The 11068-nt window shown below is 63.8% G+C and overlaps 2 protein-coding genes across 2 annotated transcripts; both read right to left on the bottom strand.

Annotated features, from left to right (window-relative positions):
• Positions 1-2869: 2869 nt before the first annotated feature.
• On the bottom strand, positions 2870-3824 carry EMIHUDRAFT_235099 (hypothetical protein; the record flags this gene model as incomplete). Its single annotated transcript, XM_005780530.1, has 4 exons — positions 2870-3086; positions 3156-3266; positions 3337-3643; positions 3713-3824. The coding sequence occupies 4 exons, from the start codon at positions 3822-3824 to the stop codon at positions 2870-2872; spliced, it is 747 nt and encodes a 248-aa protein (XP_005780587.1).
• A 3897-nt stretch (positions 3825-7721) lies between these two features.
• On the bottom strand, positions 7722-8245 carry EMIHUDRAFT_235097 (hypothetical protein; the record flags this gene model as incomplete). The annotated part of the gene is made up of 2 exons (XM_005780529.1): positions 7722-8037; positions 8088-8245. 2 exons carry the CDS (start codon positions 8243-8245, stop codon positions 7722-7724), a joined length of 474 nt encoding a protein of 157 aa, XP_005780586.1.
• Between the last annotated feature and the right edge of the window lie 2823 nt (positions 8246-11068).

Below are 11068 nucleotides of genomic sequence, written 5' to 3'. Positions count from 1 at the left end.
CTTTAGGTCTAACAAGGCTATTTCGAGTAATAAAAAGCGGAGTTGCCCCCGAGTTGTCAGCGAGTTGTGGTGACGCGTGAAACGTGAACCGTCAACCGACTAGCTCCCGCCCCCGAGTCCGCGTGCGGTGTACCGTGAACTGATGACTCGCCGCCCCGACTCCGTCCGTCCGTCCGTGATGCGTGAACCGTAAAAACCGTGGTCCGTCCGTGCAACCCCCCCCCCCCCCTCGCGACACAAACAACCCCGACCGTCCGTGAACGAGCCGAGTCTAGAACGGCAGTGAAGACGGAGAACCGGTATTCTGCTCCTTGACATACCCTCCAAGGACTGCGCTGTGATGAATCCCCGCAGAGTCGTTACACAAGCGAGCCCGCAATCGCGCCGATTGGGCTGCGCGCGGAACTTCAGCAGGACGCACGAGCCATGCCCGAGGCACCCTCGCAGCGGCTGCGCTCGGTGTACGCCCGCCGCACACGATGCTGCCAGTTCATGGTCGTCAGCGCCTTGTTGAATCTCTTCGTCGGGATGCCCGTCACCCTCCTGGTGGTCCTCCCAAACAACTTCGCGCAGATTGTCGAGATGCTGACGGTCATGGACACCTTTGAGAAGTGGAACGCCACGGCCGGCCAGCCGGGGTCGATGCCGTTCAAGCACTGCTTCTTCAATCTGACAAATGGCCACGCGCTGCTCACCGCCACGCCGACGCCCGTGCCGGCGTTCGAGGAGGTGTGCGTCGAGCTCAAGATCGAGGCGCAGTCCTTTGACTTTGAGCTGTCCGACGACGAGAGCGAGTACACGAGCAAGACGTGGTCGCGGATGGGGGTGGTCAATCCCTACGACTGGAACCTGGAGTTTGTCACCCTCAACCCCAACCTCCTCGCCCTCCTCGCCTCGGTCGGCGGCGAGACCGCCCTCTCCTACGCGGTGCCGAGCCTGTACGGCGCCCTCCAGATGGACGCGGCCGTCATCAAGGCCGACGGCACCGGCGCCCTCAACGAGGGCCTGTTCGTGCGCCACACGCTCCACGAGATCTTCCGCGGCTACACGTCCGCCCTCACAATGCAGCCCGCGCTGCCGGCGTCGGCGATGAACATCTATCTCGGCTACGAGAGCCGAGCCGACCTCGAGGCGGCGATCGCCGACGGCACCGCCGTCGGCCTCATGGGCGCGCCGAGCGACGGAGGCCGCGAGTTCACCACCACGATGAAGACGGGCAAAGGCCGGCCCAAGGACATCGGCCGCCTCGGCGCCATCAAGGGGGCTCGCAATCTGAGCGCGATCCCGCCGGCCGACGCGATGTGGCTCTGGGCGGACCCCGGGTGGGACGGCACGGGCGACATGAGCGCCACGCGTGGGACGCTCGTCCTCGACGGCATACCGATCATCGGCTCACAGCCTCCGCTGGGGCCGCGCGAGTACCCGACCCTGACGGCCGCGGGGCTGCGGCCCATCGGCGTCGTCCCGTCGTTTGGCGAGCGGGTGACTCTGTTCGACTCGGCCGAGACGCTTCGCAACTACAACTTCGAGTGCGACAACGGCTGCGCTGGCGAGCGCCTGCACAACGCCGTGGCGGTGCAGCGGTACTCGCTGACGAGCGACACCTGGCAACTGACCTCCGGTGGTGTCAGGGACGACACTGGAATGTGCGCCTTCACGTTGACGGGGTGCGACTACGGCATGCGCGAGCCGCACGGGATCGTGCTCGGCGGAAGCTTCACCACCCTTCCCTACATGGGCAACTCGTCGCGGCGGCAGTTGGTCTCTCTCCAGCCCTACGGTGGTGGCGCAGAGCTCCACTACGACACGTCCATGGGTACCGGCCGATCGCTGTGGTTCGAGCCCTTCACAGGCATGATGTTGCAGAGCGAGTCCAACCTGCAGACCAACACCATCATCGCCAAGGCGCTCCTTGACGGCCCCCTCTACGGTCACGTCTTTGGCCAGAGCGTGCTTGATCCAATCTTTGTGTGGCCTGGGGAGCGTAAACACGTCTCCCTCAAGCTGGACGCGGCGGCCGCTAGCGCGTTTGGTGGGCCCTCCTTCGGCCTCGGCCCCGACACTCTGTACGCATTGATCCTGCTCACGCTCATCCTGACGTGCTGGTGTGGGGTGATCGAGCAATTGAGAAACAGCGCCGGTTACCTGAAGCCGAAGAGCGCCGCCGACGCGGAGTCCACGAAGAAGATCTTGCCACAGGCATGAGCTCTAGCATGAGCTGTGCCTGTCGCGCGGTGCGGTGTCCTCGGCGAGGAGAAAGAGCCGCGAGCCATGGAAGAGAGAGACGCAAGACTCGATGCGAGGGTTGGGGGGAGGGGGGGAGGGGAGCTGTACCGGCTCGGACAGCTTTTGTCATGTGTGCGAACTGCTGCGATGTATGATCAGATTTCGTGGCGATGTGAGTCACGATGGGGTTTGAGCGCGGGTCTTGTCTCACCGCTGTGGGCATGTCTGGGGGTGTGGGAGAATGCGCGCGTCGTCGGGGGACGAGCGGTCGTGTGGCTCCGCAGGAAGAACCGAGAGAGGGGCCAAGGGGCCTGTGTCATGGCCTAACTGTACATCCATCCGCACCGGCGCCGCGAGGCGAGGAGCTCCAGCTACCGCTCTCCGCCCCCGGCCGCGCGGAGCCCGGAACCTCAGGAGCCGGGGCGCGAGTCCGGGCGACCCCCGCGCGAGATCTGTTTTATTGGTTTCTAGTTGTAGCAGGTACCACCAGGGACTCGTGTCAGCTAGCCTTTTCGGTGATGGGCGTCCCAGACTCGCCGATGACTCCGATTGACCGGGACGAAAAACAAAACGAGACGAAAAACAAAAACAGCCAGAGACCGCAGCAGTGACGGCACGACCCAGCTTCCGGTGCAAGTCCACTCTATGAGTCTGTGGCCCATAGTTCGCCCGGCCGAATAGATCTGATCCCCGGGATGCCGATCCAGGTCCGCTCGCGATAGCGGAGGTACTCCTCGCCGAAGAATCGGACGAGGAAGTGCTCCTCGTACGGGATTCGGTGGCGGAAGAAGAGGAAGCTGGCCACGGCGTAGGCGCACACGCACACGGGATTGGCGAGCAGCACCTGCACGAGAGCTCGCCTTGGGGCGTGAGGCGAGGAGGGAGAGGGCCCGTGGTGCACCACGGCCGCCTGCGTGCCGACGGCCCACCAAAAGTAGCCAAAGTAGGCGGGGTGGCGGAGGCACGAGTAGACGCCGCGCGTGACGAGCTGGTGCTCCGGCCGCTGCTCCTCCTCGATGATGTGCGAGAAGTTGGACGACCTACGTCGCAGCAGCCTCCGATCGCGCGCTGGCGTGGCACGAGCGGGGCGGCGAGGGCAGGGTGACGCACGCAGTCGACATGGCGATGATCCTCGTGCCCAGCCCGAGCAGAGACAGTAGCAAGCCGGCCGTGCTGATCGTCCCCCAGCACTTTCTGGAAGGCGCGAGCCCATACTCCAGCCAGTACTCGACCCACGATAGCGATATCATGACCTGGTAAACCGTCGAGTGGTTGAGAAGGAAGTTGTCAAAGTTGAGCGTGTCCGGCCGGAACGCTGCCGTGAGCAGGTACTCGCACATGTGAAAGGCGGAGAGCATCGCCATGTAAGCAAAGAAAGGAGCGGCGCTCGATATCACCGCCAGCATTAGCAGAGAGCCTGCGGTCAAGGGCAGGCCGTGGGTTGCCGTGTTGGCAGCGGCAGGCGGCCGAGCTGCACTGCGCGCACAGCCAAAGACTGCGCCGAGAAAGAAGGCTGCCAGCGCGACGCGCCCACGGCCGGTGTCTTCCGTAAACTCTGCGTCCCACGGCCGGCTCGCCGAGAGCAGAGGCGACGACATGAGGCGTCGAGAGACGAGAGGCCGCAGTTCGCGTGCTGGACGAAAAGAATTTTGAAGACTTTTCTCACTTTTTTCTTTTCCTTTTTTGAGACATCCGGGGAGTTCGCAAGAGCGAAACGTAAGTAACATCCCTGACCGTTACTCGACGTTACGTCGGTGGCCGGCGTATGACGTCGAAAGAAGGGAAGCAGGGAATTCGTGTCACAGCGGCCAGCTCGGGCCCACAAATCGCAAAGCATGATCGTGCGCAAGCCGCAACCATTGGCGCCCTCGAGCGTAGCTCTCAGCCGAGCTTTACGGCTCAAACGCAGCGAGTCCTGCTCGGCGGCGCGTCGTTCAGCCAGCCGGGGATGAGCGGCGGGAGGAAGGTCCTGCCTCCAACCAGTCGAACCGCAAACCTGAGCCACTGCTACGACCGCAGCGAGTACGAACGGCGTTATCCGGCTGCCACCCCCGTTGAGACAGAGCAAGGACGAGAGGAGTAACGTGCAATGCTCCAGGCAAGAGAAAAGCTGAGGGCAAAGCTAAGAGAAGGTATAGCACGAAGCGGACTCGGTGCTCCTAAAGCGAGCCGGCCTATCGGCGACACAAAGGACAAGCCGCTCACCTCAGGAGCGATCACAAGTCGAGTGCGGGTCATGCGTCGCCTACGAGTCGCTAGCGGTAGTACATTGCTCCTCCTGCAGCTTCCCGGGCGAAGATTGACTTGTGCACGCCGCCGGAACCAGGATCTAGAAGGGGCGCATCGTGCCAGCTCTGCCAGCTTGGGCCACATAGATGTCTGCTCGAGTCGCATCTCGCGCCGCTCGCGCGGGTGGCGGCCGCGACGCGCGAGGCGCGGGGGGATTTTGTGCGAGATATGCGCAGCTAGACCGCACTCGGCACTCCGCGCATCATTTGCACCTGGGTTGCCTCTTTCCTCTCGTCTTTGCGCGCCAGTCACCAGAGCGTCAGCCGTCACCAGTCTCCCACGGTCCCAGACGCGCAGGGCGCCGCGGGGGCGCGGGGGGAGACGGGGAGACGGAGACGGGAGACGCCGCGGGGTGCGGGAAATATTATTGCCACCAGCCAGGGCTAGCTCGGACACACTATTTCTCCCATTCCCCTGTGGCTGAATTTTGTGACAGACCCTGCACACAATGACGATATCACAACCTGCAAACGAAGACCTCATGGGCGGGCGAGACGGTGCCCGGTGGGCGCGAGAACAGAGCTCGATACACTGTCATACAGTACACAAACATGCATAAATGGGCAGCATGTACGCGCATCAGTCGAAAGTGATGCGCTTGCCCTGGAAGGCTTGGATGCCTGCGCTGGCATTCTTCTTTGCCTCCCATGACGGGTGCAACGCGCCGGCCGAAGAGCCGCCCTGCGCCGCGGCAACCGCCGGTCTTGCGCCACTCTGTTGGCCGCCAGCCTTGCCGCCGCCCTTGCCGCCGCCGCCCCTGCCAGAAGCGCCCTTGGACCCGCCCCTACCGCCACTGCTGCCACCGGCCCGACCCCTGCCCTTGCCGCTGCCACGGCCACCGCCGCGCCCGCCCTGGGCTCCACCGCCGCCCTCCGCAGCTTGCTCGGCGAGGGCACGGCGCTGCCGCTGGCCCATCCGGTTGCCGCTTCGGGATATGACGTTCTTGCGCTTCTTGCCGCCCGGAGCGTCGAGATCGTCGCCGCCGCTGGCCAAGCTGAAGCCGCCCGCACGCCCCGCTCCGCCCGTCTCCGAACCTACGGCGCGCAGCCGGCCTCTGAATGTGCTTTGCTGGGGCGGAGCAGGCAAGGCCGGGCCCTCTCGCCCTCGTCACTGCCCTCGTCGTCGCTCGCGGCAGCCAGGGACGCGACAAAGACACTGCTCGCCCCCCGCGGCGCCTTCCGCGACGCTGCCTTTGGCTGGCGGTGGCGTGCCGCGCCAGCCTCCGCGGCCGCCCCATCGCCCGCCCTCTCGCCCGCGCCGCCCTCCTCCGGCCGCGCTCGCTTCCGCCGCGGAGCGTGCGCGGGCGCTGGCTCGTGGGACTCGCCCTCGACGCTGTGGCTTGCGGCGCCTTGGTCGGCGGAGCGCGCCAGTGCGGCCGCCGCGTCGAGCTGCTCTCGCACCGCTTGGCTGCCGAGCAGCGCGCCGACGGCCGCGGCGCTCGCCTGGGGATGCTCGGCCCGCAACCGCTCCCACTCGCCCTCCGCGGCCCCTGCGGCGTCGGAGCGGGCAGCCGTGCCCCGCCTCGTCGGCGCGGGGACGGAGACGCCGCGGCTGCCCAGAGCCTCGCGGGCTACAGCGGCGGGCGGCAGCGCTTTGATGAGCGCGAGGCGGAGCGCTGCCGCCTCCGCGGCCGGGCCCTGCGCCACGTCGTGCAGCTTGCGCACCGTCTTGCGCAGCAGTAGCGCCTTGGCCTTCTTGACGGCCGCCTGGAGCTGCTTGGCGTGGTGGAAGAGCCTGCGGTCCGCCTGCAGCTGCTGCAGCTGCTGCAGCCGCTGCCGCACCTACAGACAGAGATGGGCCGGTGGCAGAGTGCAAACCGCCCGCCGGAGTGGCACGGTCGCATCACCTCCACTCCGCGGCCGGACGGCGCAGCATCAAAGTCGGACGCCGCTTCGGCGCCGCTCGCTCCTCCCGATCGTCGCGCGCGGCGCGCCTTTTGCGCGATTCGGCGTGGCACCGCCATGTTTGAGCGCAGACCCGCCTTGGCGCGGACCATGTTGATGTCCCAGCGTAGGTTTCTGGAGGAGCGAGCGGCGACAGCGCTCGGAGAGACGCCAGCCTGCGCCGCCGCATGATCCGGCATGGGCGGCATCGTGGAGGACACGAAGAGAATTCAGGCCTCAGACACCGGAATGTCCTCCAAGCCCTCCGTTGGGGTTTTGTCGTGTTTCTTCCTCTTTCTTAGAATGCAACACTGCCTGGCTGGGCCGCCGATTCCTGGGGGGCGCCGCCGATTCCTTAAACGGTCTTAAACGCAGGGTGCGTGCGGGCGAAGCTCCCTATGGACGCCGGGGCGGACCGGGAAGCTGGCTGCAGTCAATTTTACGGAGAGTCCCCATCTGACTATCCCGGATCCTGCTGAACAAGCTCCTCTTGTAGCTCGATCGGTCACACCGCCATCGCCGTCGGGGAGAGGGGGGACGACACTGCTTCTGCAGCGTGCACCTCAATCCTGTACCGTGTTTGTTATGACCCCACCCAATGAACACACCAGTGAGGGTGGGCGAGACGATCGAGGGGTCCCGTACCATGCGGAACCGACCCTATCCAGTGCTAAAGTGCTCAAGAGTCCCCGCCTGCGCGCGTATGGCGCTCTGATGGCGCTATGGCCGTTCCAACCCAGTGCACCAGACTTACAGATGTGTATCTTCAGAGCAAAGAGGCGGGTTTGTGCCTAATATCAGCAATACTAATGTGGAAAAAAACGCCGCGGGAGGAACCCAGTGAGCAGAGAGATTTTTAGCAAGCAGTGTGCCAGGCGTGCAGCGCGCCCCCAGCGCGGACCGACTCCTGCGCGGACGCTGCACAGAGACCCCGACGCATCGCGCATCTCGGCGATCTCGCGGCGGGCGGCCGGGGGGGGGGGGGGCGTGAGGCCGATTTTGTCTCTAAAAGAAACGGTCGATAAACACCGAGGCGAGGGGCTAGCCGGTCTCGAACGAACATCTCGTCTAGTGTGAGTAGTGCACGTGCGCGCGGGCGGATTTCCCTCTCAGAACGCACTAGCCACTACGCTCCCTGACTCCCCGACGCTCTCATCATCGCCGGACCACGGAACGTGCATGTAAACCCTCGTCAGCGCTGGTGCAGTGACAGGCGATGGCGAACTACGCAAGGCCGGCCGAATTCTCCTCTGTTTCACAGCCGGATGGCGGTGGCCCACCGAGGACTTTTGCGCCTGACGCGCCGCCGCCTGCTCCGCACCGTCACTCTCTGCTTCCCGACGCCCACGATATGAGCAGCGCGGCACACTCCTCATGCTCGAGGCCCAGCGCCATCGCGGTCCGCCCGTTTGCATCGACGGCCTCTGGGTCTGCGCCCGCCTGCAGCAGCAGCCTGACACAGCTGGCGTGGCCGCGTGCAGACGCCCAGTGCAGCGGTCGCCGGTCGCCGTCGGGGTCGAGACGGTTGGCAATCTCGGACGGCAACAAGTGGGTGGGCCTCAGGCACTCCTCGAGCTGTCTCGGGTGGTTCAGTGCCGCGTGGACGGACGCCTCGTTTCGATGGATGCCATCGAAGAGCCTCTTTGGGTCGGAGCATCTTTGGGTTGCCGGAGCGGCGCGTGCGCCAACCGTGAGGGTGACGGGCAGGGCAGCGCTGCGGCCTGCAAACGGCGAGCCTCCCTGTGGCCCCAGCTTATCGCTGTTCGGACTGTGACAGTGGAATTCGTCAAATATCTGGCCTCCGTCTCTGCCTCCCCAGAGGCTGCCGCTTCCCTCACAGCTGACATCCGTTCCACCCGACAGCCGAGGAGCCGATCTGGGCGGACGTGCCACGCGGCGGCGCCAGCCTTCGTCGGCTGAGCAGGCGTCGCGCGAGCTTGATTTCCCCATTTTGCTCGTGCGCTGCTGCGTATACTCTCGCTCGACGCGGCGACACACCCACGAAACGAGAGGGTTCGCTAATTGCTTCGGCCAATTGCCCCACTTTTATATGTTGAGTTCCCCTTCTCTCGACTGTGGGCCCCGCGCTGCACGGTGTGTGCATGTACGTACTTTTAGTCTTCTTCCCTCTTTCTCCATTCAATTCAAGGGAGGACGATCAACCCTCCAGACAAAGTTTACATCGAGGCGGATGGATGGGTCGTGGACAAAGGGTCACATACACACAGCCATCAGTCGCGCAAGGATCACCCAGCTCTTCATCATAAAGCCAACTAGCGAGAAGGAATGAAAGTTCAGTGTGTCTTCGGCGAAACGAAAGCAGCTTGGTCTCCCCGAGCGAGCCACCCTACCGGCGGCGGCGCGAGATCCATCCAAAAAAAGCGAGGCGGAATTAGGAATTCTTAGAAGTACATGTAGGCGAGGCGAGCGAGAAGAACAGCCCAAATTGAAAGTGCGATGACAGAGGCGGCAATGACGTTGGAAGTGTGCTCGTCCAGGAGTGTTAATATTGTACCGCGTTTAGTAATAAAAAAATGTTGGGCACACCCCACACGCGATTATTGAGAGAGAGAGAGAGAGAGAGTTTTGAAAACCAACAAGAAATCACGACTCTCACAGTGTCAGTGATTTGGGCTCGGCAGCTTGTCAGCCCTCAGCCGAAGCTGGGGCCGGTCCCGTAGCCGAGAGAGCCCGCGTCTCTCTTCTTATTGACGGCCTGGAGGGAGGGCAGGCTCCGCTGTCTGTCCCAGCACCGAGGAGGACAAGCAAGCCCCCAAAAGACACGGAAGAGAGAGAGAAAGGAATCACACAGCGTCAGACCGGACGTACCGGGTATGGTTCTTCGCCGTGCACTTGGAGCACAGACCGGACGTACCGGGTATGGTTCTTCGCCGTGCACTTGGAGCACTTGGAGGCGTGTTTCTCTGTTTTAAAAGCACGTCTTGTCCTTTCGCCTGCGGAAACGTTCAGGGATCCCATTCGTGTCCCCGCCCGCCGGTCTCAACTCGATTCACTAGCGCATCGGTCCCTCCGCTCTCCCCGCTCGGCACCGCAGCACCATGGCAAGCACCCCGCAGAAGGGACGCGCGTACTTCGTGAGCAGCCCTGCAGCCCCCATACTGCACCGCCGTCCCAGGCACTCCTGAATCGCCCCACGCACCTCTGTCCACACAGGGCGAAATGGCGGAGACGCCGGGCGGCAAGCAGTCGCCGGGCAGCAAGGCGTCCAAGAAGGTCAACGACTCCAAGTTCGGCGAGACGATCGTCGAGGAGGTGCGCTCCCGCTACACGGCCGCCCTCTCTCACCTTCCTGACCCCGCGTTGCGCCTCCTTCAGATCCAAGTGAGCGTGACCGTCATGCTGACCGGCGTCGCCCTCGTCGAGATGGGCTACGACAAGGAGCTGCGGGTGTGAGCCTCCCCCCCTCCCCTTCCCCATCTGGGCCCGTCCTGATCCCCAGTTCCCGTCGGAGTAGGACGCGCTCCAGGCCGCCATGTACGAGATGGCCGACGCGTGGGGGTGCATCAACACGTACCTGCCGCAGCATGTGACGCGGAAGCGGATTCTCGACTTTCAGGGCGAGACGTGGAAGGACAAGCAGGAGACGGAGCGGCCCAACAAGAACTATAAGCGCGCTCCGGGCTGGTCGAACGTGCAGTACCAAATCAGGGGGTACATCGTCCACCCCAACGACCTCGCCAAGGTGCGCGCGACACAGTTCCCGCCCCTGGCCGGATCTCTCCCCCCCAACACCCGCTACTGGCAGCCATCGGCGGACCTCCCACTCATTATCTCCCACGACTGCTACAGATCATGGACCAGGTCGTCAAGAAGATCCCGGGCTTCTCCCACGAGGTCAACTACTTCCTCCGGCGCGAGACGGAGACCGGCACCTTCGATGAGGCGACCACGCTCGGGGACATCGACAACCTGGAGTTCCAGATGGTGCTGCCGGCCGCGCCGGACGAGGCGGGGGGCAAGCGGAAGCTCGCCGACCTCGAGAGCCGCCTCAAGGAGGCGGAGGAGGCGCTCGCGGAGGAGCGCGCCGCCAAGAAGCCCACGCGCGCGGGCGCCGCGGCCAAGGCCACCGGTTAGCGTAGGCCGGTCGGGGCCGATTTTCGACCATCCTCGCGCGCGGCATCCTGCTGGACGTGTTTCAGTTTAGCGGTGCCGAAAGGCTGAGAAATATGCAGCAGAGCAAGAAGAGCTTGGGGTCTGAGAGGTGCGAGCAGTGTGGTTGAGTGCACAGTGCACTGGAGTGTGAACTGTGAGCGGCGGGTACAGGAGCGAGTACCTAACAATTTTCAAGCAATAAAATATAATCGGTGTCAAAACCCCTCGATATAAAGGTGTAAATCGCGATTTTTAAATGTTCTTGTAGCCGTAGCCGAGAGAGCCCGCGTCTCTCTTCTTATTGACGGCCTGGAGGGAGGCTCCGCTGTCTGTCCCAGCACCGAGGAGGACAAGCAAGCCCCCAAAAGACACGGAAGAGAGAGAGAAAGGAATCACACAGCGTCAGACCGGACGTACCGGGTATGGTTCTTCGCCGTGCAAAGAAAGAAAGAAAGAAAACAGACAACCCAAGGGAGGGATGGGAGAACGGCACGCCGCCACCACACAGGGATTTTAAGGAGAGGAGTGTGATGCGCTAGCCGTCGCCCACCCTGGGG

The sequence above is a fragment of the Emiliania huxleyi genome (genome assembly GCF_000372725.1).
Source record: "Emiliania huxleyi CCMP1516 chromosome Unknown EMIHUscaffold_213, whole genome shotgun sequence".
Classification (NCBI taxonomy): domain Eukaryota; phylum Haptophyta; order Isochrysidales; family Noelaerhabdaceae; genus Emiliania; species Emiliania huxleyi.
The sequence above is the reverse complement of the archived record's forward strand: the minus strand, read 5'-3'. Positions and strand labels throughout refer to the sequence as shown.